Source organism: Lepisosteus oculatus, chromosome 7 (genome assembly GCF_040954835.1).
Source record: "Lepisosteus oculatus isolate fLepOcu1 chromosome 7, fLepOcu1.hap2, whole genome shotgun sequence".
In the NCBI taxonomy this organism is placed as follows: domain Eukaryota; kingdom Metazoa; phylum Chordata; class Actinopteri; order Semionotiformes; family Lepisosteidae; genus Lepisosteus; species Lepisosteus oculatus.
Genome location: NC_090702.1, coordinates 27,450,038 through 27,477,569, shown reverse-complemented (window position 1 = coordinate 27,477,569; position 27,532 = coordinate 27,450,038). Strand labels below are relative to the sequence as shown.

The window sequence follows — 27,532 nt, the reverse complement described above, 5'->3', positions numbered from 1 at the left end:
GAATTTCAGTGCAACCAGTGCACTAAAGGACTCCTATCAGTCTGCATACAGGGTAAAATGAGGAGCTGCCATCTTGTTAAATCAAGTCTGCAAGTATTTAGAACCTCAGTATGTATGTGACAGTATGTGCACATACTTTTTGCTGACTTTTTGTCAGTATTTAACACTCTGGATGCAAACGTTGGTAGAGAAGCTTTTGGATATGGGAGTATATCATACACTTACCAAGTAAAAATACAGTTTTCTTACCAGTAACTGATTTCAGACATTGATGTTGTTAGACTTTGTATGTAAACAAGGGAATATCTATGTATTAATACACATATCCAATACATATGTAGGAAGATAAATCCATATCAAAGATAAGTGACAGTATGCATGAGTGAGCTAATGGAAGTGATCAGCACCATCATGTTCCCCAATTTTTGTTTAAAAAAGTTAAGAAGTTTTAAAGTAGCAAGAAAAATGTTGACTTTTTATATGTTTTATTCAGGGCATTCTAACTTTTTTATTCAGAGCTGGGGAGATGCCATGTCCTGGGAGAACAAAAATTTACTGACATATCCTTGGACTCAATAATGTCTAATGGAGAAACATATTTAATCTTGTACATACAATTTTAGATGACCCCTCTCATCCATTCTTTTTAGAATATACATTCATACCCTCTAGGAAGAGATACCAGATCCACTGTATAAAGGCTAAGTGAGCACTTACTTGCTTTAAACCTTAAAGCATTCAGTTGTTGAACACTGAAAAAAATAATTTGCTGGTAGAAATGTTGTTGTTGTTGTTGTTGTTTTAGACACTTTAGCAGGTAAATCTATTTTTAAGCTTATGAGACTGGATTGACTTCTGACAGAGCAATGTTGTTAAATGTTGTTTTGTATCGAGGTACTGTGCTGTTGTTGTATTGTATTATTGTCATATGTGTTATACGACAATGTTATGTTTATGAGCTCTTCATGTGCAAGAGAAAATAACTTAAGGGCAATAAAGGTTAATTAAATCTAGGCTTCGGACACTAGTAAAAAGTCTCTGGTCTTTTGATTGTCCAGTCTGTACAAGAGGAATATGATAAAATCCAATAAGACAGCATCTGCAACTTGGCTCAAAGTATGCACCACACTCTAAAAAATGTACAGCCAGTATTGCTTCCAAAGTTAGCAACATAATACTATTGGGTCACTTTCACATAAGACCACATTTAATACAAATGTGAATTAGCATAATTAATTTACCTAAATCTTGTCTGTAAGTAAAATGTCAATGCACCTGCTTCAGAAATATTGTGATTTTCCTGATAACATTCTGAATGTGTTCCAGTTCTAAGATATAAGTTTATTTTTATTATTGGTACATGAAGTGCTTATAAAAATCCAAGGTTATGTAATCCAACCTGGGTAAGGTTAAAGGTTGCAGAATCACAATATGTGTTTTAATGTTGACATATAAAAAAAAACAAGATTGTATAATTTGTAATGTTTGAAACAATACCAAACCACTTTCTATGTCAGCTGCAGAAGTAGTTATTAACATGGAAAGGTTTTGTTGGAATATCTCTTTGAACATGTTGTCACTCAAGACTAATATGCAGTTTCCACTTCTCACAAAGGTTAATATGTTAAACTTCATTTTCGTCCTCTCTTTTTCTACAACAAAGATCAAAATTCTTTAACACAGTTTAAAACTGTCCTCATTGGCGTAAGGATTCTGCATTCATGCGTTAAGAGAAAGGAAGGCACCTTGCCTCTTTATAACACAACTACTAGTAGTCCCTGCCTCCTGCAGAAGAAAAAAATAAGAATTGTCAAGGTGTGGTGCTTGTGTAGTGGTTCATGATCTTCTAAAAGGCAGATAGGTTCACAGAAAGTCTTAGACAGACAGCTCAATAATCACTGTTTAGAAGCTCAATATTTTGTCTTGAATAATGAAGGCAGCACAGAGTCCTGACAGGTATAAACAAAGTCAACCCTGAGGAGCAACAGTGCAATGAGCACCCAAGCAGATCGGGGAAACATAGAGTGAATTTGAGACTAAAGGTAGGTAACATTTCTTTATATATAGGTTTGTGGGAACCAAGTGCACACTTTCCTGTTATGTTGTTTAAGTTGATTCCATGTGCTTCTTCAAGAAAAGGCTAAACAATATTTTGAATTAATAAACAATAATAAAAGGAGCAAGATGGGCCAAATGTTCCCTTGTTCACTGAAAGCTTGCTTACTTGCACATAAGGAAAAGGGTATACGTTCGATAGCCCCTCCCTCAGAAAACTTTTTCCTGCTGTCCCTTAAACTCTACTTGATGAAGCTGGACAATTTGTGGAGATAGAGGTAGGTTTTGCCGAGATAACTCCCCAGGGGAAAAGTGGCATATTGCTAAATGATTCATAGGTTTGCAGCCACGTGCAATCCATGCAACTAGTCAAGAATTTTGGGACTAACAACTAATTGTTACTTTGCTTCTGACAGGTAATCCACTTTCTTGTTTATTCCAGGAGGACATCATAAATCAAAACAGACAGGCTGTCAGGTAAGTAAACAGATGAAGCAGACAAGTTGAAAAAAATAGATATAGACAAGGTCTCTTCCAAACACAGAGGAAAACTTTAAATAAAAAAAAATATTTGAGAATTAACAACATATTTGATGATCAACTATGTGGTTATAAATTGACACAAAACTCCTGCAGTACACTTTGATTAAGTATTACTTCACCAAAAGTACAAACAACATAATCTCTTACTTTAATCAGATCAACTGAAATTTAGAAAGAAAGGGATCACCTAGACAGATATAATTGGTGTTACTGTACAAATCAAAACCAGGAAATCATGGACACATCCCAGAAACAAAGATAACTTCACTCTTGTCAGCATTAACTACTTTAAAAGTAAAACTGTTACTTCAGATCTTGTGTTTTACAACAAAATAATGCCTTTACATCTTGGTAAAATGGAATTGTAACTTGAAATGAGAGTTTTGTTTTTCATTTTTTAAGTAATTTGTTTTTACGTACTATAGTAAGACACAACATCCTTAGTGTATTATTGTACAAAAAAAATATTTTCATGTACAACAGTGGAAAAGTTTACTTCATGTTCTTCAACATCTTAACATTATAATCAACTAGCACTTGTGAAACGACCTTTTGAATACTTCACACTGAGGGTGATCACTACATCTTCAAGAATGACAAAAGGCCACTCAGTTAATCAGACACCATGTTTGAATACCATAAAGGACAATACTTTCAGGCAGGACAGCTTCTACACACTATTTATAGATATGCAATTTCTTATTTTACCCATACATTAGAAACTAATGTAAAGTAAAAAATCACCCCTACTGCCCCATCTGGTCCCCAAAATTGTACTTAAGACCGCAAGTTTTGATTTTGAACTACAGCTTACACCTCCAGATCAGGAATGAACGAGAATTTAAATGTTTAATCATTTCTCATGCCAGCGTTTAAAATTGTAATTCGATTCAATATTCAGAGATCAACCTAGAACCATTGCTACTATCCATTCAATCCTTCAGAAAAATGTCCATCACGCTCCACCCCCCAGCAAAGCTCAGGAAGTTCCCCCCTTCTCAAATCCTGCCTGCCGTGAAGTTGAGTAACGTGTTCACTGGTCAGCTAGTGATCTCATAAATTAGTAACTCTGAGTGCAGTGAGCGTAGTAAATTAATATATATATATTACAAAGCTGGTTAACTGTCGAACACTAAATGTCAACCATTTTGTTTAAAGCAACAAAACATAAGCAGCTTTTCTCTCCCGCAGAACTTTTAAGGTATTCAAATTTCTGTTTAACGTCTGCATATCAGTCTAAAAAGTGAAAAATTAATCTGAAATTATTCCTTAGTCTTAGGATGTTACCGAGAGCATTTATTTTTATTTATCCTTCGAATACAGAAAGTCTGTGACGATATCAAAACAAGATGCAGGTCAAAAGACAAATATTAAACTTTGTCTTTTAAATAATGATATCACAATTCCCAAAGTAGAGCAGTACGCCTGATCTGTATTTGTATGGGGAAACAAAGATTCAAATACTCTTGAAAATAATAATCCAGTGGTTTTCTCATTTTTCTGAGAATACAGTAGCTAAACAGAATTTAAACTTGAAAGGGTGCTTTAACGTTGTATCTACGTTCAACAGTGGATCGGATTTTAGCTTTCCTATACGGTAGAATTATACGGTGAAGTCTATGGAACAATACAACGTGAATGCGCGCACTCACACACTTCAGATGCATAGCTGAATCAGTTAACCCAGCATGGCACACTTACCAAGCGCCGTGTACAGTATGGTGAAAAAAAAGCTCCTCCTGCAACAGATGATAACAAACGCTTCTTTTATCAGCGATTTGTTGCTGTAAAGTGCATCTTACCCAGTGTCCACATTTCAAAAGTTAAGCATGTTTAAAGAATCCGTAAATACCTTAATTGTAAGCTGCAACGAAGCTTCAGACATGTCTTACACAATTCAGGAAGTTCTCCTTTTTTCCACTTTCCTTTCCCCTTTTTTTCCTTGAAATAAACCAGAAAATCATCCACATCCGTCTACTTGTAGTGGATTCCAACAGAGAAAAGCACACAAGTTTATTTATTTTGTTTTTTTTAACTTGCGTAGCAATTAAAAAATAAATACATTTACTTTGTTTCCCTCTTTTGTTTTTTTACTACATTTTGTTGATCTACTGGTTACTTTCTTCCTGGAAGACTGAAACTGAAAGGCAAACAACGCTTTGCTCATTGATCTGGGTGTTTAAGTGCTGAAATGACGTGAATTCCCAGCACTGAGCGCTGCCCCCTTAAAGGGGAACTCAACCCAGGAAATTGCCGATCAAGTTACAGGCATGCTTAAGGAAATGAGGAACTAAAGCATTTTAACCGACACTAGATTTCAAATGAGAGCATTTCTACAGGGGGAAAGCTATCCAGTTCGACAATAAAATGGAAGTGTTAAACGTCATTCACACTTCCATTTTCCCCATATTTATTTGCTGAATAGGCCCACAGTGTCCAATCAGTCTATCAGACTTTTTCTTGTCGTTTACTTTTCACAGTTAAGGGTAGTAATCAGTTAAAACGACCCTTCCTTTTATCAAGCAAAGCCGATTTCAAGTATGAATGTTCTCCCACATTAATTTCTGAGAGATTAAAAGAATATTTTGGCATTTGTAGATTACCCTCCGAAACAATAAAGAATTGCATCATATTGTCTTCAGTTTTAAACGTGTGCAAATGTGTATATTAAACCCAGACGCAATCATTTTAATATTTTCAAAAATTACAGTAGGTGTGACTACATTATAATAATTATATTACACTTGCCCTAAACTTCCTGCAGTACATGTACAGAAACATTACATTTACCTGGTCAAAGTTATTAAAATGTATAAGTTAATTATACAATTTTGATGTTAAATTTTATTAAATATTATATCATACACTATGTGAGCAGTAGAACTTGTTAAATATTTTTTCTACAATAATGTTATTATGTTTCAGAAGTTTTCTGTGGAGCAACACACACCTGAAGAACACTTTACAACTGAAACACATTTTTTCTTCTTTCTGCATTTCTTTGTTTGGATATCAAAATCATTCTCAGCCTTTATGGATCCACAGATGGATTCCTCTTCAAGACATCCACAAATGTGTGACTTTAATAGTTCCATCCTGCTTGCTATTGTGAACTTGCTGACGTATCTGGCTCTTTTACAGGAAGTCTATTGCTTGGATGTGTTTGGACCCTTAGGATCCAGTTCAACATTTCCTTGGTCCACCTGTTCTTTTTATTTGTCCAGCTCATTTCCATATTACTGTCTTACATTTTGATAATGCACTCAAAACCATATCAACAATGTGAATGTCTTCATATTTTCCATATCATCATTTATTATATGATTTTAAGCAAACCATTCCAATAAAAACCAAATCCAAATACATTATTTTTTAAAACGTAAGAAATGTATCAGGCTTGCCATTGTTTTCCCCATGTTCACATGGTTTTCCTCCAGGTGCTCTGTACATACATTGGTTAATACTGGCTGGTTGATCGGCTTCTGTAAAATTGACCCTGGTGTGTGTCTCTGTGTGTGTGTGTGCCCTGCGATGGATTGCAATGGACTGCAGTCCCATCCAGGGTGTACCCCATTGCTTGCCGAGTTAGGCTCCAGTATTCCCCGCGACCCTCTAGTGGATTAGAAAATGGATAGATGGACCTGAATGCTCAAACTGAAGTCTTCTAAAGGTAAGATATGTTACAGTAAATACCTCAAAAGAAAACAAACTCAAATATATTGATTGCATAAGTATTCAGACCTGTGAGCTCAATGTTTGGTAAGAGCACCTTTGTCAGCAATTACAGCCACAAGTTTGTGATTTATATCAAGCCTCAATTAGTGAGTGACATCACTACCTTTCTAAATGTTGCCCATGTAAATCTATGCTGCAGTAGTAGACCTGGTCTAGTGGTTTGGGGAAATTCTGTGCTGACTATTGACTGGTGGAGTATGATTCTGAGTAGGCTAGCTGCTAGGATTGAATCCTGGCAGGAACAGGATAGAGATGTATTCATAACTGGTATAGTATATAATTCTCCTGTTGTGTACCCAGCCTTTTGGCAATGTGGACTTGTCTGCTGTCTACAGAGCATTGGTTGAAGCTTATGAGTGACCAGGATTTAATCCTGGCAGTGGCAAAGAGAGCTGAATTTGTGACAGATGCACTTTCTTGGGTGTCAGATGTAACACTTTGCATTTAGAGCAAAAAGTTCCAATTTTGTCATTTGCCACATGTTTGCACTATCACTTAAATGCTTCGTTGCAAACACAATTTGGAATTTGAGATGAGTTTTGCATTTTGCCATACAGACCAGCTTTATAGAGTGACCAGCTTTTATTGACACATTTTCTCCCATCTCATCCAATTCAACATCTGTCTTTGGCCTCATGGTTGCATACCTAATCAGTTTCCTTCTTTACCGTCTGCTCAGTTTGTAGGGACAGCCTGATCTAGACAGTGTTGGGAGCTATCCACTTCTTAATGATCAACGTCACCATAATCAAAGAGATATTAAGGGTCTTTGAAATGTTTTTTTTTATACTCTTCTTCTAATCTATGCCTTTATAAAACATTTTCAAGTTGTTTTGAAAGCTCCTTTGTCTTCGTGGTTGAATCTTTGCTTGAAATTCAGTACTGGAGTGAGGTACAGTACTTTACAATGATTAGTTGTTACGTCCCAGTGTGTGGTCTATGTGTGTTTTTGTTGCTATGTTCCACACTTCTGACTTTGATTGTTCTCCCTCCCCCATTGGTCCATCATTACACTACTGTTTCCATAAGACATCATCTTCAATTAGCTTCTCGACCAATCACAACTCATCTTATTCAGTATAAAACATGGAGGCTTTCAAAAGGAAGAGGCCTTTCGTTTGACCTCGGTTACTTACCCTGTTACTTGTCTATTCTTGTTTGTATTCGTAGTTCACTTATGTTGGGTACATTTTGCACACACGTAGTTGATTTTTGTACTAGTAACACAAGTTTAGGACCTAGACAAGCCAATTTTGTCTAGAGTGCCTTTTGTCTTGTATGGTTTTGGGTAGTCAGTGGAGGTTAGCTAGGGTGTTTGAAGACGCCGAAGACTGAATGTTTCGGGTTTTCTTTTGTAGTTAGGTCAGCTTTCCCTCACTTTCTTAGCCAGCTCAATTTTGTTTGTTATTTTCTTTTCTTTGGCACCACTCTAGTTCCCTCACCCTGTGTGTTATTGTGTCTAATTTCATACCAGTCACTTTTTCACCTTAAAATGATCACTTTTTGCACCAACCCTTGTTATCACACTTCCCAAGACCCTCACCAGAACCCACCTGCATCCAAAAATTATCCTAAATGTTACACCCCTTTACCCCTAGACACTTGGGGTCATAACATAAGTATATCTATTCTGAAATCAAGTGAACCACTATTACTTCATACTGACAAAGGTGATTCGACTAATTGTATGACTTATTTAGGTTATTTTGTGCACCTCAATTTATTTAGATTTGTCACAGCAAAAGGTTTAAATTCTTTGCCATTTTCTTTCATATAAATGATCTATTTACTTCTGTCTCTTAGTTTTCTAATTTGAATGAGTGATAAATAAATACATTGCAAATACCTTTGTAGGCACTGTGCATACTAACATAATTTGACTCACTGCTAATTACTGGTGCACATGGTCCTTAAATTAAATATAATGTTAAAGGTATAGTAAACACATACAGTAAACAGTTATGAAAATATGTATTCACCTTGATTGAAACACATCACACAATAAGCAGGGATGCTCAATGGAAATACAACAGTCTGCATTTTACATCAGTGGTTCAGTGTGCACATGTAAAATGTGTACAGCTATATTGTGCACCAGGTGGAACTGAATCTCAGACACTCATGGGTTCAGAGCACACAGAATCCCACTCCCCAGACAGTGGCAAACTCCACTATCCCGCAAGACCAGGTCTCCTGCATTCTGCATCCTGCACTGTCTAGGTCTCAAGAGGGTAACCTTATTCTGAAACATGCCTGGTGCCGCTAAGCCCTGTAACATCCACAGTGTTATTTACTTTTTAAATATAGAATAAATGGGTTTGATGACAGTTTTTGAAGTATTGGTGCTTCAGATAATAAAGTACAGGACTTAAATTATGTGATTTAATAAAAGCACTGTTTGCTAGCGAGTTGACTTTAGTTGAGTTAAAATTGTCAAGAATAGCTGCATCAAATCCACATCAATAACCTTTCAGGAAAAGGCATGATCGAGTAGTGAGGATTGCTATCGTCATGATTGAATTCCACTTATTAATGAAACAAATTAAAAGTTGTGCTTCAAAAATCTGGTGAAAAGTAAAAAGAAACAAGAAAATCATTTCTGCGAGGGACAGGGCATACCCAGGACATATCCAGAAAGAAAGACAGTCAGCACGCAAGCCAATTTTTTTACAGCACCAAAAATTCAAGGAAAAAATAACATTAGTAGAATGACTACAGCTTTTAATATGCTTTTTTTAAGTGGCTTACACTAGGATCAATGATTCAGGATTGTCCACACTGACAAGTCACTGCCCAGACTAAGACAGACAAGCCCAAAACTGTACTTAGGATTTGGCACAGTGTACTTACCTCCATTGGGGAGAATCTAGGACTAAAGGCGGCCAGTGTTCTACCAAGGAAGCTTCCATTTTTTTCCACTTATCTGAGTGATAACCTAAATGAGGATCTCTGTGCACTTTGCTCAGGGTATCTCAGGCTCAGAGACTGGTACTGTACATCAAGTTAACTGCCCCTGGCTGCACCACACAATCCACAGGGATCACCTCTCATTTGCAAAGGGTTGTTACTGCCCACATCCCTAGCCGTTCACTTGTGGATTTGGAGCACTGGGAAATGAACAACCGCCTCCTACACTAACATGTGGGGTATTGGCAGTATAAACCCTCTCCCAGTTGTTCCTTAAACTGTGGTATTTAGTATTGTTGCCTTGCAATGCTTGGTTCTGGCCTGGGATGAACCGATCTTCAGTGTAGATAAGTATTTTATACCCTGTGGCTATGTGGGTTTTTCCTCCTACAGTCCAAAGTTGCATATAAGTTGATTGGCATTAGTAAGGTGTCCCTTATATGTGTGTTTGCCCTGTTCATTGTGTAGTCTGCTTGGTTATCCTCACACACTCAACCAAGCAGAAATATCAGGCTTATGGCACACCTTCCCCAGTATTTGACACTTTTTATTCTAATGCAGTTACACTGCCTGCTAATTACAAGCTTATTTTTTTCTTAGACAATTTCATACCCTTTGTCTTCAATTTCGTTACTTCTTCTTCATGCTTTGCAAGAAACATGAAACTCCAGCTGGAGTCAGTTGACCTTTTCAAGGAAGTTAATTCTTTGAAATCACCTACCCAGACAGCCCAATCACTTCATCTTGAGTCATCACCTCAAATTTGATTCATCATTTGACATTGTAATTTCCCAGTTTTCTTCATGATCTTCTCAGTCCAACTGTGGGTCATCAAGACAGCTGCATCCCAGCCTTGGGTTTCTAAGCATCTGACTTTAGCCCTCCCTTTACTTGAGCCCATTGATATAACTGCAGAATGGCTTTCTGACTGCAGTCACTCTGCCTGTGGCTCAACTTCCAGACAGCCCTGCAAACCCCACCATCAGCCAACTCTTTCACTTGCCTCATGACTCTCTTTCCAGTCATCTCCCTCTGATCACAGAGCCACCAGCCCCTTGGGACACCCTCCAAGATACCATGCCAGGCTTTTCGTAGTTCCTGCAAGAGCCAACTACATCATCCAGAATAAAATTCTGTCTCCAGTTGATCATTGGAGTCTTCCTGTGGATCCCACCATAGTCAGTCCCATTGCCTTGTCTGACACTGACCAGGTTCACAGCCATGCCACTCTCTGCTTCCAAATCTCAATATCCTAATATCAAGGGTTGGACAGATACATGCCAGAAAAAATGTCTTAAAGAATGAGGAGTGCACCAATTCCCCCTCCCACACCTCCCTGAAATGCAACTTCTCTTGCCACTGCACCCTCATTCTTGCCTCACACATCTTCTCCTGTTCTTTCTCACTCTCACCTCCTCCTCCAGATCTAAGGACAGCCAAAGTAACCTTGTCATCTTCCCACGCAGACAACAAGTCTGTCATAACTTCAATTCTGCAGGATGTGAAAAGTTCTTGTCATTACTTCACTAAATTAAATTATTAGGACAAGATTCAAGAAGGTTGATTGGTCTCTGAGTCCTGCCTCATCAACAAACTTCAGCCACACCAAAATGTTACAGCATTTACCTACCACTAATATTTACCCTAATCACCCTAATCTCTATTCTTTCTCCTTTAAAATGCCCTGTTTTTTTGGTTCTTTAAGGTGCCCTTTACTCTTCTCTCTTCTATGAGAAGTTGCAACAACTTTCCATCTGCCCTTTCTGACCAGTATTCTATGGATCTTTTATTAATAAAGGAAATGAATAATTACTGGAATGAGTCTCAGAACTCTGTATTTACTTAACACTATATGAGAAGATAAAGAACATTTTTTAGCCCAGAATCTCTCTGCATTCTTAAATGTCATCTCTAGACTTACCTTCATATATATGGAGAATATCAAAAAGTTATCAATAATTTACAATGTCTGGCTAAATTAAAAAAGCAAAAGCATGCCTCTCTGGGATGATCAGAACACAAATTAGAACACAATCCTTCTGCACTTCCATTTCTCATTTATGTTCTTCTTAAGTTAATATCAATTTTATTCTGTACAAACTGAATTAGTAAAGGTAAATACTGGATTAATTGGTAGATTTGAATTTGCTGAAAATAAAAAAGCTAACAATTTTGAAACAATTAATATATAATAATCTGTACCAAAAAAAAGTGTAATGTGGCTCAGGGTGCAAGAGATTTGATATAAAAAGTGATGTTAATCCATTAAAACATACAGTAGTGTAAAATTCATGTATCCATTTTTTGGGGGGCGTTTTGAAGTTTGCTGGTGCCTGAGCCAGTGGAAGCCTCTGATTGAAACCCAGGACAAGGATTTGGGACACAAAGTGCATCGCTGGACAAAAGGACTGAGACCAGAGGGGGACTCTACAGAGAATAGCAAAGGAAGGTATCATTTTCCTCCCCCTTACCTGTATTTGTTGTACCGGGTATGGAGAGCTTTCCGGATCACCTTATTTAGGATTGTAGGGTCTGCAGAGAGCGCTATTGCCCATTGAGGGAGTAAGCAGAGTTTTGTCCTTTTTCTTCACTTTGGTAGAACAAGGCACCCCAGGATACCTGATAAAGCTTAATCACAAGAGTGCTTTTGAGGACTTTTTTCTGTCTTGGGACTTTTGTTTTTGGTAACTTTGGGCCATGAGTTTCGTTTGTTAATTTCTTATTTTTGTGTCCCTTATGGATACTTTTTATGTCTTTTATGGGTATAGATAGTGGATTGTAATTACTAGAGCAATTAAAAGGGCAATTATGTAGGAAAACTGTCTTGTCTGTGGGTGCACTGGTGGTTCTGTGAGATACAAAGAATCTGTTGCAAGGAAATGGTTCCTAGCACCTTTAAAATTGCTAATTAACATAGTCAGATAAAACGATCCTACACGTTGGGATCACTGTTATATCAATGCCACTCATTTTCTGTTTGACTGAGCCTCATAAGGGATAGAGCTTCACTCATTACACAGGGAAAAATGATAAAATTATCATTGACAACAAAAGGAAAAGGAATATAATGAATTGCAAGCACAGGCAAAAAAGGGATATTAGAGAGACCAAAAGTGAGATAGAAATAAACACTGGATTGTATGCTAAAACAAATAAAAAGGCCTTTTCAGTATAAAAGTAGTATAATTACAATAAAGCATCTACTAAATCTTACCTGGGATGATAATAGGAAGCTTCTAGAGAAAAGAGAAAAGAGAAAGAGAAAAGGCTGATGTATTAAATGAATATTTTACTCTTGTTTTTACTAAGTACATGCTTCAGTCTGAGGGAAGACAAAGTTCTATATTAAGTAGTATTAACATGGAAGAGACATACATATTTTAGACACTACAAACACTTAAGATAAATAGAACAATCTCCAGGGCTTTGTTACATTTTACCAAAAGTACTTCAGGACACAAGAGATATTGTTTGTCAGCCAGTAAGAAAAACCTTCCAAGAGATGCTCAAGACAGGGGTACTATTGGACTGGAAAATTGCCTATGTAATGTATAAAATAATTATAGAAAGTATCATTTGTTTTACTTCCATTACATGTACACTTATGGCAATGATAATTAGAACTAAACTAGAAAGTTATCTATATAGATAGAAAATGGATCCAAGAGGACAGAGTCAGCATTGATTTAGGAAAGGTAGGTCTTGTTTTTTTAACCTTTTAGAGTTTTCTGAACAAACAACAACAGTAAGGGTGACACAAAGCATAGTTTTATTTAGGATTAAAGAAGGCTTTAGATAAAACCTTCTCATAAAATATTTACTCTTTATCAACTCCTTATTTATGTCCATAATCTGGGTTCTGTAAAGTAAATGTAGTGAAGTTTCAAGATGAATCCCAAACAGGGTGGATTAGTAAACAGTGAAGAAACCGCAAAGGAAAGCTAAAACAATTTAGGTAGAATTCAAGACTAGGAAAACACCTGGCAGATGACTTTTAATACAGACAAATCCTAATTCTTTCATGCAGACAGCAAAAGCATACATTTTTAATACTGTTAAAGGGTGATAAATGGAAACAAGATGGCAGTTCTTCTCTGGAGCACATTCCTTAGAAGCTGTAGGCAATTACCTGCCATTCTCTGTCACCTGACTGATATTAAAAGCCAGGAAGCAGAGGCTTCCAGTGGGCCATTGATCTTTCTCTCAAGGAGGAGAGCAGAGCCTCTGAGAATGTGCTGCATCAGAGGGAGAAGGGAGCAAGGAGGCAAACAACAGATGGATATGGACATTAAGATTGATGTGATTTTTGTTTTTTACAAAAGTGTTTATTGTTTTTTGTATATAGTAAGCTTCTTTGCTACCAGACCATTAATAGAGGTGGTATGTACTGTATGAGAAGAAGACGTTTAACTAGAGCTCTCAGAGAGCTTAGATTTTGTTTTATTTTTCCCTCACTTTAAATAAAGGGCTCTGTTTGTTTTCCTGAGACCCACAAATGGAAGATCCATGCTGAGTTTAAAGAAGTTACCTATGATTAAGGTATCAGTGTTTAGGCTTGTACTTCATTTACTGTACGTATTCTAGATACAGTAGAAATGTGAGATTCAAATTACTAGGCACATAATTTTTAACAAATCTAGAAAAAGCAGAGAATTCAAACCTAGGATATAATGTTACATTTGTGCAATGATAATAGAAGACCACAAAAATTAGTACTGCTACTCTGAAATCAGCCCAGAACAGCCCCATCCGATACATCTATGTACTTAACAAAATGTTCTGTAGTGAAAGGCTAAAAAACAAACTTTTCTGCCATGTTGCAATCTTGTACCTTGCTTTCTTTCAAGCAATGGTTGTGTGAGATCCTGCTAAATTGTATGAATCAAGTGTTTTTTCAACAAACAAAATCTAATTCAGAACACAATGTCCACAGCAAGTGGAGAGTGAAAGGAGAATCCTTTCCACCTCTGTGAGTACCTCGGTTCTGTATTGGTTTACAACAAGGGTATATGATATTGCTAATGTCAGTATCCTACAAAAAAACTGCTTACTATAATCTCTGGATACGGGAGCATACCATACACTTACTCAGTGGATACACTGTGCAGTTTTCTCACTGATCAGCTACAGTACTGTACTGTATGTGAGAATGAGTGAGCTGAAGTCTCTCACTTTCAGCATCAGCACTATAAGTATCCCCTTACACTTCATATTATACAGTAATGATTGTGTAAGACACTATGACAACTGTTCAGTTATTACTTTTGCAGATTATGTTGCCTTTATTGGACTTTTGAATGATAAAAAACAATCAGACAGGAGATACATTTTCTAATTGGTGTCAGGATTCACAGTTTTTAAATGCAAATAAAATAAAGAAAATGATCATTGATTTTAGGAAGAGATGTTCTACTCCTATAAACAATGGTAACATTTTTAATGGCAATAGTACTGTAAATTGACAAAAACTGCCAAGACACAGGCAAGGTATTTGAAGGTGCAACTAAGGTTGTATTTTTAAGGAATTTAAGACGTTTTAATGTAGAAAGCACAATGTTGACAATATTTTATAAGACTGTTATTCAGACCTTTTGTATTCAGAGCTGAAGACAAAATGAGTTGAACAAAGTGATCAAGACTGGTGGCAAGATTACCAGTGCATCCTTGGACTCAATAACATGTCTAATAAAGAGACATATAATTAATCTTGCACATAAAATCTTAGATAACCCCTCTCCTCCACTCTTTTTAGAATGTACTCTCCTACCCTCTGGGGTAGACTGTATAAAGCCTAAGAGGGCATTTACTGTACTTCCTTTATACCTAAATGAATTAAAATGATGAACAATAAAAAAATGTTTGCAGGTAGGAATCTTATTATTATTGTTTTTAGGCTCTTGTGAAACAGTTCTCATTGAGCGGTGTTGTTGAATCTTGTTTTGTATGATGCTAATGTACTGTTGATAAATTATTGTTGTATATATTATGTGTTTATGAGCTCCTGATGTGCAAAAAAAATTCCTTTAGGGGCAGTCAAGGCTAATTAAAAATTCTAATAATCAGTTCACATATATACCTACATAGGTTTACATTAAATAGATTGTTAAGGACAAACCCTATGCATTTTATCTTTAAATCATTTCAGTATTACCCTCTTGGAGCAATGTGCTCAATGCAATGATGGGGCTGAACCTCTATATTGTGAAAGAGCAAAAGTATTGGGAGAATTATATAACATGAATCTCTTTTGCCCAGGTAGACACTCATGAAAGAGCTGCAAACACCCTGTTTAAACTTTTCTTGACAATGTTTGGAGTGTGTATTTGAATGTCAAAATAAAAAACAAAGAACTTTCTTTTAAAGAAAAACAGGCAAATATGAAGCTGGAAAGAAAACTTCAATCAGAACCATAGAATATTGTACTGGAGCGGCTGGATCTAGAATGTCGATACTGGTTTATACCACTGGTGGGCAGCTAACAGACAGACAAAGCGAGAGCTAATTACGGTTGCTTTTCACATTTTGCATGAAATTATAAGAGGAGTCAACATCGGCTGTTTACAGTCTTATAATAAAGGATATCTGTTCTGCGTTTTTAATAGACTAGTTAGTAAAGTCTCTTGGTGAGATGGTGCTGAAGTCTTGCTTTGATTTCGGTGGTTGGTGGGACACTGCTGAGTAAGAGCTTGGTTAGCACTTGAATCAGTACTTTATTTTGAGATGGAGAGTTTGAAGGCTGGAGTGATTTTTTTTATTGTGTTTATTTTTTAATGTTAGAGACTTGTTACTTATTCTGGGAGGGGGGGGGGGTCTTTCTAGTACAGCCCTTCAGGGAAGTTTTCTTTTTTTGTGTTTGAGTTAGTTATATAAACTATAATGACAACAAGTTTCAGCCTCCAAAGGCACAATTGTGTGCACTTTGTAATTAAGGGAATGAATCACAGAACTTGAGACTGAGTAGACAAAAAGTTTCCTGGAACATTTTGCAGAAACAATTGGGAGTAAAGGGTGCTGATGTTAATTGTTTGATTCCATTGCCAATTTGGAAAGAATAGGATGTTGGCACTAAGTCTGAAGGATTAACAGAGAAGTGTTTAAAGGCTTTTCAGGAGAAAATGCCAAATAGAATTTTAGATAGGTTTTATTTGGTTTTATTCTCTTTGATAACACCTTTGGGGCAGTAATTGTTAAATTGCATAATGAAACAGCAGCTGTGGTGTTGGAGAGGATTCAGAAAGGAAATAGTTCACCTATCAGCATATGTGAGATAAATCTTCAGTTTTACTGAGAAGCTATCCGGGTGATTTAGACTTTTTGACTGTTAAGACCTAAGGAAAGAGGGCTTAAGTGGATGCGTCCAGGATATACTGTATTTCCTTTTTTGTTAAAGAATTTGGGTGTATATCACATTCTGTATCTCCAGTTTTCTTTTCAGACCACAAGATTTTGAGATCTATTTTAAAAGTGAATCAGGGAAATCTGGGAGGTGAAAATTGGTAAAAGACTATTGAAATATAATTAATCTGTTAAAGATCATGTAAATGTAGAGTGTTTAGAAAAATTTGAGGATTGGAATTTTTTTATTTACTCCTAGAGAGTGATGGGAGTGGAGTTGCAGTTGTTTTTTAGACAAGGAGATGAAAAAAGCAAAAGAATGGAGGATTTTTAGTTGATTGAAAGAATGATAGTGGATCTTTGAGATGAAAATTGATTAAATTAAAAAAGAGTTAAGCAAATTACACGAAGAGCAAAATACATGTGTAATGTTCAACAAATGTGTATTGTCAAATGAAAATTATAGAAAGAGGTGAATACAAAATATTCCAGAGTATTTTTTCAAAATATAGTAAGAAAAGGGGGAATTATTTCAGAACTAAAAAAGGATGGAAGTGGTAAGATGTTCTCTTCGGAAGGTATCATTAAAACTGTAGAAGAATGTGTTGGGATTTTATATGACAAAAAAGATTAATGAAAAGTTTAAATTATTATTGGTGGGGGGGTAACAGAGTTTGATTTAGTTGAGGAATTGACTTTGAAAGAGGCTTTAGGTGCGGAAAACACCTGGAATTGATGGGATTTCACTTGAATTATATAAACAGGGTCTACCTTGATAGAGGATTTTACTGAGAGGAAAGATATAGAGTCAGAAAGTATGAGGCAGGGGGTGGTAGTGCTTTTTTTAAAGACAAATCATAAAACTGATCTTAGAAATTAGAGGTCTATAAGTCTTTTGACTTTTGAATTTTGAATTAATGATTATGTAGTAAAGTTTTAGCACTATTAAGAATGTTTTAGACAATGTCAGGCATATAGATCAAACACCTTCCTGTGCCAGGACACAGGTTAATTAATAGTCTGATCCTGCTAAGAGATGTGATAGGCTTTTCAAAAAAAGATAGGAATATTCCTCTTTTAAATCTGGATTTAGAGAAGGTGTATGACAGACTCTCACATGAATATGTTTGCTGTTTGGGGTAAAATGGAATTTCAAATATTTTTAAATAGGGTAAGATTATTGTATAATGGGATGGAAAGAAAATTTATGATGAATGTAATTTAACTAGATCATTAAAAGTAGAGTGTGGGGTCAGTCAGGAATTATCATTGTCCCCTAATTATTTTTTTGGGTCTGGCATTAAACCTCTTGCACAGGCCATAAGAGAAAATGTTGCGATTAAGGGCTTCTTAATTTTGGAGAGTGGAGGATTGGAAGTCGCATGTGTTTTGTATATGAACAGTGCTACCCTTCTTTGCTGTGACACTGTGCCCATTAAGAGGGCTTTGGGGGTAGTAAAAGATTTGGGGGCTGTATCAGGGTCCAGCGTGAATAGTGAAAATGTATGGAAAAAGTGAGAGTGAATCTGTTAGTGATTTGAGTAATTTTAGAAATATTTGGGAATTAAATTTGATAGAAGAGGGTCTATGGTTTTAAATTTGAAAAAAGCTAGAAAATAAGGTAAGGAAAAAAATTTACCTGTGGGTTTGTTTTTAAAACTACTTGTTGTATTAAGCAGCATTAATTTTAAAGTTTATAAAAATATCTTGTTTGCTTGAGTAGAAAAAATATTTTCATACTTATTCAGAAGAATTACACTTACCCAAATGAATGTGGAAAGTGAAATAAAGTGGACTAACTAAGTCAATCTCCAACATTTAAATCTAACTGAGAAAGCATTTTACATGCTGAAGAAAAAAATGAATTTAGAAGACTCCAAGAATAGACAAGTTGCTACGGTAAAGATAGATGATGATAAAATGATAGTTTTGTGAGTTTAAAGGGTCACAGGCATCATGCAGTTATTTCCTTGAAGGGATGTGCAACCAGATATTGCCTTTTCCACTCTGAAAGTTAGAATGATTAAAATGAATGTGTCCCTGTACTTATAGCTACTTGAAATCAATGGGTTGAATACAAAGTATGTTTTGGTCTCACATCATGGAATGTATGAATGAAATTAACTGCATTGTACCCGGATTTAATACTGATCTCATGATCACAAATGCAATTTGCTTGATGGTAAAACATAAATGTCAGTTTTTACTTTCCTGCTGTGGAGATCACTAAATAAGTAATATTAGTACAATGGTAGTAAAATATTTACTTAGGAAAATGGTGATTACATGTACCTGGAGAAGAGTGACACTCAGGGCTGATTTGTGGTATTACAGGAGAAGCATAAAAAACTGTCTGGAAGTCCATATTTACAGTATGTTAACCTTACTGTAGTTATTAAAAAACAGAAATGGGAAATATGCAACTGAGATAAATATGTATTTTATTTAGATTTATATAAGTGCTTCTAGGATCTGTAACACTTTTGTGTCTGCTAATATTTAATTTTGAAATGTTCCTTCCTCAACACAAAACACGTACAGTAGTTGATTTTCTCCTTCGTAAATATGAGTGCAATTTTAATTTATTACATCAGACATTTCCCTTTATTGTCTTATTAATTCAAATACAATTTTTCTTTAAAATCCCATAAATAAAATGGGTTTTTTTTTGCTGTTGTTATCCTGAAATGACAATTCAGTCACATTTCGCTATTAATTTCCATCTCTTGCCCTTTCTAATATCCTTATGTATACCTGTGTTTGCAATCCATTATATTCATTTTCTTTAATTGTATCCCTTCCTTTTTATTAATTTTGTAGTGTCTTGTTCCTCTTTACATTTTTTATTTTTATTAAATCATTTGGGCCAATGTTTTCTAGCCTTTCATTTATTACTTTTGGGATAAAAATGTTCTGTGCCTCAAGGAAAATCTCTTTAAACTGTTGCCATCCATTTCTTACTGAATCCGTATCTACCCTCTCTTATTCTACTTCTCTCAAGGTCTATCTCATTCCTTCATTGCCCACTTTCCTGAAAACTGTTAACTTTACTAATACCATTTCAAAATCTCCTTCAAAGCACACCATATTTTTATTAAAGAATACGTCAAATAGAGTATAAAGCTACACCTCATTCTATTCCATTTTTCTCTTTTTTGAACACTGTGCATCTGCTAATGGTGTACTGTTTTAAATCTGGTAGTACTAAAAAGATATGTATTCTATCCTCTGTTACAATATTCTTTTCCTTCTTTTGGTCTAAGTGTCTTTTTTCACTTATGTTTGATCCTTAATGGATTTGAAGGAGGACTGCTAATAACGTTGGCTGAGATCAGTACATAGGGGAAATGTCTCAGTTCATCCAAAACATCACTCTCACTGCCATTAGGCACTGAGAATCGCTCATCTGACATTGACAGTGAGGTTTGATTAATGACAACATCAAGCCATATAAAGCAAGGATTATTGTTACATATTTTGCACAGTAAGCAATTGAAAGAAAGGTCTGGTCAGTGACAAAACCCTACCAAGTAGGCTTGAGATATCTGATACTATACAAAAATAGGTCCAGTCCTAGTAACAATGTGTGCAGAGTATGGTGTGTTGAAAGTGTCCGTGTGCCATGTAAAAAAGTATTGATGACATGGAAGCACTCAGGAAGTGTTGTTTTAAAAACTATATTTTAGAAACTTTGAGAAGATTTTAAAAATGTTTTAATTCCTTCTATGAGTTTTTTTTTTAACTGTGACATTATTTTGTTTCAAGGTACTATGGCTTTATGGTAAGCGGACTTTTAGGTTTTAATACCTTAACACAATTCCATAAAATTTGTATGATAATGAAAAAACATCAAAAAACTTAGAAGCATACTGTACACGCTTCATTTTGTGACTAACATCTACTCTTTGAAAGAGTTCAATGACGCAATGTATCTTAGTCCAAATGTTAGTCTAACTGTTGCAAAAAGGTATCTGAATAATATATGAATACTAATCTCAAAATAATCCTTCTTGTAGTAGTACACAACATGCTTTTTTAGTTAATAGAGAGTCTCATTAAAACTAATCAGTTTGATAAAGATCCCTACATCAAGTAGTATGGGACCTTCTCACAATATTTACAATGTTGTTGTGGTTACCATTTATTGTTTGCCTGATTTTTTTCACTCTATACCACTACTGGAGATGCATGTTTTTCTCTTAAAACCTAGTAAACAAGCAGTATTTATTGAGGGTTATACCTCATTTCATTAAGTGTCAATATAGTACTGCATGAGAGCTACAGTCTCTGTGTTGAGATTTACTATGTCAGAAATTTGTAAAGTGTTTGATGCCTTCCCTGTTCAGTTGCAATTCATTAGTTCATATGAGCTCAACCTTTTCAATTTCTTGTCTTCCTGTGTGCCTGCTGACATTCCACTGCACTGATCATACAGTTGTATTTGAGATTACTTGATAAATCCAAGATTATGTGTGGATGCCCTCTAGTGGCCATTCCATCACTACTACAATTTAGCAAGAAGGAACTCAAGATTCCTTCTTGTCTTGAATGAACATAGTGTCTAAGAACAACTTTCTGTTTTTTTGTACTACACTGTGTGCAAGAATGGGTACACAACAATGGCTCCACTGACTAGGGCAGTGCAGGCAGTCAGACACCCATTCCATTCTCCTTCTTCCCCGTACAGCAGATCTGTGAAAGGAGGGTAGCACCATTGTTAATACAAGTGTCTGTCATTGGAGCTGTACATTCCATCCCATTTTGTGGATCCCCTACAGAGAGACATGAGTTTTGCTGATTTTGCACTGGCTCTACTGGTTCTACACCAGTACCTCCCTCTGAGGTACAGGAACTTTATGGACCCCAGGAGTGCAAGTTTTCTCTGTTTCCTGCTGTACTCCTCGGTGTCCACTTTAGGTCTTTGCTGCATATAATTTAGTGATTCTATTTAATTTTCTATCTCAATTATCATGTCTCCACCCAGTGGTAATGTAACAGACCTCTTCCGTTAGGCCTCTTCCTGGTTTGGTTCTCTCAGTGGCACAGTGGGATTCTGCTGAAGACAGATGCCTGGGAATGCACTTGGCCACATCCATTATTGTATGCTTTCACCCTGTTGCCACTATTCCAGCCTTGCATGTTGAAACTCTGGAGACCTAAGCAATGCCAGTTGTCCTGTACTAGCTGTAGCAACTTTCATTTCCTTTCCTGATCTGCCTGCTGAACAGTTGCATCTAGAAACACCTGCTGTTTCATCATCTTCTAAGTCAATTATGGGCCTTAATGGTGGCATCTAAATGGCCAGGGTCCGCTGAAGGCAGTGCTGCACATACAGCATACAACAGAGTGCTCACATGCCTTTATCTAGGCAAAAGTACTCAACTGACAGATTTTCTCTATGAATTCTGACCCTTATTATCTGTTCTGTGTCATTATTGCTTCTCCTTCTCTGGAGCTTCTGAAACATGAGAGGGTGGCATTCACCCTGAAGGTTTAACACGCAGCTATCTCAGAGTGCCATGAAAAGGTGGACAGACATAGAGCCATCAAGGTACTGTAACAATATCTGCCACACTATGCAGAGACTTGTCTTAGGCTTGCAGCATATGGAGGCAATTCTGCCATGGGTCATTAGTGGCTCTTTGGGGTAATGTTGAGGACACTCTTTGTGCCCCAGCAGTCTGTGGTTTTCATGTTTTTGTCCTTAAAGACCTGTATTGTTCTTCTCTTACTTCTATTCAATGAACAAAGGAATTCCATGCACTTTTAATCAATTTTTCATTCAGCTTTCCTTTACCCTCATCCAGACTTCTCAGACTCTACAAGAGTCAAATTCTTTGATTCTCTTGAAATCCAAACTTAAATCTTTCCCTTTTACCAAAGATCTACATCTGTTTGCCCTACATTCCATCCATATAAGCCTATATGATCTTGCTTTTTTTTTCCTTTACATTTTATTGTACATTTTGTATCACTATGATACATTCTTTATCACTATGAACAACTATCACTATGATACATTCTTTATCACTATGAACAACATCCTTGAGTCTGGAAAAGTGCTTTATAAATAAAAGTTATTATTACTCAGACTTTGTTTCCAAGCTGGTGTCTAATTAATACCTTAGATACTAGTGATGCTGGAAACCTTCCAGCTTTTCTTGTTTGAGTCTTAGGAGTGTGAGGTCTGCACTTGCTGTGTCTAGTAAATATTCAGTACTTCATGGCTATTTTTAGGATCTTGGATCAACTTTTCATGGTTCAAGTTGTTCAGTCACTAAATGTGTTGTGTCGTTATTGCCATCATGGCCTATGATCAGTCAGGCTTTAGATTTTTGCGTGTCTTGCAGGCATATGTCCAGCAGCCATATCACCCTTCAACTCACAACTGACAACCCACAGAAGCCTGGCAAGTACCTGGATGGAAGACCTTTTGGGAAAACTAAGGCTGCTGCTGGAAGAGGTATTAGAGAAGCCAGCAAGGGGAGAGTATCCCTGCAGTCTGTGTGGGTCCTAATGCCCCAGTATAGTGATGGGGACACTATACTGTAAAAAGGCACCATCCTTCAGATGAGATGTAAAATCGAGGTTCTGTCTCTTTGTGGTTATTAAAAAGTGCTTTTTTCAAAAAGAGTAGGGGTGTTACCCTGGCATCCTGGCCAAATTTCCCATTGGCCTTTACCAATCATGGCCTCCTAATATTCTCCACCTATGAATTGGCTTCATCACTCTGTTCTCTTCCCCACTGATAGCTGGTGTGTGGTGAGCATTCCGGTGCACTATGGCTGCCATCACATCATCCAGGTGGGGCCGCACATTGGTGGTGGTGGAGGAGAGAGAAAAGTGCTATATTAGTACAAGGAATTCTTATTATTGCAGGTATGCTTAGCCCTAACTACTTCCACACTTTTTTGCATGGCAGGGTCTTGGGTTTCCTGTAGCAGTTTTATCAGATTTTTTATACTGAAAGTCAGTAGTAGTCTGCATAGTCATGCATTTCTTGACCTGTCTTTACTGTTATCCCTGGCAGCTTGTCATCTTGTCTGTCACAGTGTAGTACAGTACTCGTACTCGTATTGTGAAAAGGTAATGATTTTTACTGCTGCAGCTGGTCCTAATTAACCCCTCAGTATCCAATTTCCCTCACGCACCCCTTCCTTCACTATTTAAACCCTCAGTTCACCTGGTAACATCGCTCGGTATTAGGAATGTATCCGCCACCTGAGCTTGCAACGTCCTCCAACCTTTGGCTACTGAAATACACACCTTTCTAGCGTTGGACCTTTGGATTACTCTTTTGTCACACCCCTTTTTGGAATTGTTTGCCTCACTGCCTTGTCTAACCAGACTCTGACCTCTAGCCTGGAACTACCAGCCACTCTGCTGCCTCTCTCCTCTCAGACTCTTAGCCATCGGACTCTCTCAGCAACCTGCACACAGTTCACAACTACTCGTTCGCTTACAATGACTACATTTCACCTGAAAGAAATTTCCATGAAAAGCATCCATTACCTTTATGGGCTGCTTTCCAGTCAGTCTTGAAAAAGCCTGGGCTCAACCCAAGTTGATGAACTTCTGTCTTGCATGTTGAATCATGTGAATAATGATAATAATAATAGCTTACATTTATATAGCGCTTTTCTGGACATTCCACTCAAAGCACTTTACAGGCAATGGGGACTCCCCTCCACCACCACCAATGTGCAGCATCCACCTGGATGATGCGACGGCAGCCATAGTGCGCCAGAACGCTCACCACACATCAGCGATCAGTGGGGAGGAATGTGAAAGTGATATACTGTAAGTGTTGCACAATAAAATTAGTTTTATTGCAACACAGTAATTTTATACTGTTGAAAAGTTCTAGTGTGGCATGGAGACGCAATGCTGCTTCTTCAGCTCTTGACTGTGAAATTTGTATGTCCTCATGACGACTGCATGGAGTTTTTTAATCTTCACTGGGTTCCTCCCACCTTCCAAAGACATGTTTCTATTTTAGTTGGTGTCTCTTCATTGTCCGTGTGTGCTTGTGTGTTCCCTGTGGGTGGTGACTGTCATCCATTAGGCATCCAGAAGATATAGTCCCATCCTGCACCTCATGCTTCCTGGGGAGATTCCAGATTTCTTGATTCAAAACATTTTGCACTATGACCAAGATATAAATGAGTATATATCAAAATATAAGAGTTTTTAAAGCAAATTTTTATCTTTGAAATAAATAATTTAAGATGTTTATGAATACTACAATGTTTTAAATACTGTGGATGTGTTGGTAACTAAAATGATTTAAGATGCATTCAGTCTGAAAATGAAACAACTTATCACTTCATAGCCTTTTCTTTTCAGTTATAAAATTTTTCTATACTGTCAGTTTATTGTTTCTGAGATTTAATAACCATTCTGAGAAACTGGGACTGCAGTTCTCCTTTAATCTTGACTACTGAAAGTTAGTATTAGGAGCTGCAAAATAAAATCCTGCACCAGGGCATGACTCACCAATAGTCAGGGACTTTTGTCAAGAAGGAAAAATCTTTCTGAAACTCCTTTTGCTTTCATGATGCCATTTTGACTGACATCACTGAAGAAATAAACTTTATTTTCAAGTACCTTTATTATGAACTTTTGGCTTTTTATTTTTTATTGTACTATCTCCATATTTTTTCACAATGTCATTAATGAACAGCATTACAAAATACTGTAATAAACTTAACTGTTTATCAGTTAAAACATAGACACACTGCATTTAACAGGAAGTACAACAGACCCTTAATGAAAAATGCAGAAGCTAGTCAAAATTTGCTTGTGTTGTTTTTTATAGTCTTCAGCCTAAATTTTATGGTTGAGGTAGATGTGAATATTTGCATCCATCCATATCAGTATATTAGGAACGAAACAAATTAAACCGATTTTATCAGTTACATTTACTGTAAATATTTATTAGGCTTGAGCTAAAATACTAGATTTGCCCTTACATACAGTATGTGTCCATGAACCTAAAAAAACACATTTCCACATGAAAAAAAACACACTGAGATTTACAACAAAACCGTTTTCTCATCAAAATAGATTAAATAGTTTTCTGTTATGAATTATTTTATGTTGTGAATGTTGTTTTATTAAAACTAACTTAATTGAGGAAGACATTTGACTTTAAATAAATTGTGTTTAAAATAAATAAATAAAAATATATACTTATTGAGATTGGAACTTTTGCTGACCCCACCCAAGCTGCGTGGCAATTAAAATGTTTAAGTACGCTGTGATAAAGGGTTGTTACATACCCTCTGATAAGGTCACTCTTACTTATTTTTAACCTAGCTTATTATCTTTGTCCTTGTTCTAGAAGGTATGGAAAAAGATAATGTTTAATGTTTGTACAGTATATCCACTCTCATCATATATGTAAATATCAATATTTTTATTTTGTGCATTGATTGTTATTTGTGTTACCTGTTGTAAATCCACAGTGTTGTACTTCACTGTTTTGTGTTGATTACAGACTTTGACTGTCACGTTCATTACACCTAGAGTGCGCTCTACGTTCCTTCTGTTTCTAGTTCCCTGTGATTATTCATGTCTTTCTGGTGTGTCTTGTTGTGTAGCCTATTTATTTCATGCTTCTGCTCTGCTACTCGCTCAGCATTGTTGTCCTGTTGCCTTGAGACCCGCCTAGCACCAGGTCACTCTCGTCCTTAGCCTGAGGGCATAGGTTTCTATACGGCTTCTCCTGAACAGCTGAGCTCGGGCTAACCCCCGTCTCGCCGCTACGCATAGGGTCTTTATCACTCTCCTGCCATTCGACCGTTCGTCCGGTCGGACTTTCGTGACATTGACTCAGCACTGGTTTAAATTGAGGCTTATTGTACTTGTCCATGAAGAGTAGCTGGGGTGGAGCTTAGGGTGTTTAAATTGGCACTCATAATCAGTCTGGTCTTTGTCTTAGTGTTTGAGTTCTGTTCTGGTATCTGAGCTTTATCATAGTTGGATATATATTAGGCTTTGCACCTATTAAAACTGTTACAATAAAACCAAAACCAACCAAAGTTGTTTTTCAAATTAATATTCAGGGTAGTTTTGTTTTTTTTTTTGGTTTGGGGTTTGGGGAGGGTGGGGGCGGTCGACAATATTTTTCACTCTTGTCAATGTCCCCTTTGTGTAAAATATGTTCAGGGGGAGGTAAAATTCCTAATCTCACCTATTGTACTTCTGCTCCCCTATGCATACTGTACAGTGGTGTGAAAAATTGCTGCCCCCTTCCTGATTTCTTATTTTTTTGCATGTTTGTCATACTGAAATGTTTCAGATCATCAAATTGAAATATTAGACAAAGATAGCACAAGTAAACACAAAATGCAGTTTTTAAATGAAGGTTTTTATTTTTAAGGGGGAAAAAAATCCAAACCTACATGGCCCTGTGTGAAAAAGTGATTGCCCCCCCCCCCCCCCCCCCCCTGTTAAAACATAAATCAACTGTGGTTTATCACATCTTTGGAAAGCTGAGTTCAATTTCTCTAGCCACACCCAGGCCTAATTACTGCCACACCTGTTCTCAATCAAGAAATCATTTAAATAGGACCTGCCTGACAAAGTGAAGTAGACCAAAAGATCGTCAAAAGCTAGACATCATGCCGCGATCCAAAGAAATTCAGGAACAAATGAGAAACAGAGTAATTGGGATTTATCAGTCTGGAAAAGGTTATAAAGCCATTTCTAAAGCTTTGGGACTCTAGCGAACCACAGTGAGAGCCATTATCCACAAATGGCGAAAACATGGAACATGTGAACCTTCCCAGGAGTGGCCAGCCAACCAAAATTACCCCAAGAGCACAACGAAGACTCATCCAAGAGGTCACAAATGACCCTACAATAACATCCAAAGAACTGCAGGCTTCACTTGCCTCAGTTAAGGTCAGTGTTCATGACTCCACTATAAGAAAGAGACTGGGCAAAAATGGCG

General features: G+C 36.7%; 1 protein-coding gene across 2 annotated transcripts in view; it reads right to left on the bottom strand.

The window, feature by feature from the left end:
* etv6 (ETS variant transcription factor 6) overlaps nt 1–4,783 on the bottom strand; it is a 56,388-nt gene extending 51,605 nt beyond the window's left edge. The window contains exon 1 of one of the 2 annotated variants that reach the window (XM_015352997.2): nt 4,451–4,783. In XM_015352997.2, the coding sequence (XP_015208483.1) occupies nt 4,451–4,483 (33 nt within the window). In that variant the 5' untranslated portion in view covers nt 4,484–4,783. Of the gene's footprint in view, nt 1–4,299; nt 4,407–4,450 lie in introns of those variants that run through there. The other variant, XM_015352998.2, reaches the window with a different exon arrangement.
* Nucleotides 4,784–27,532: the final 22,749 nt, after the last annotated feature.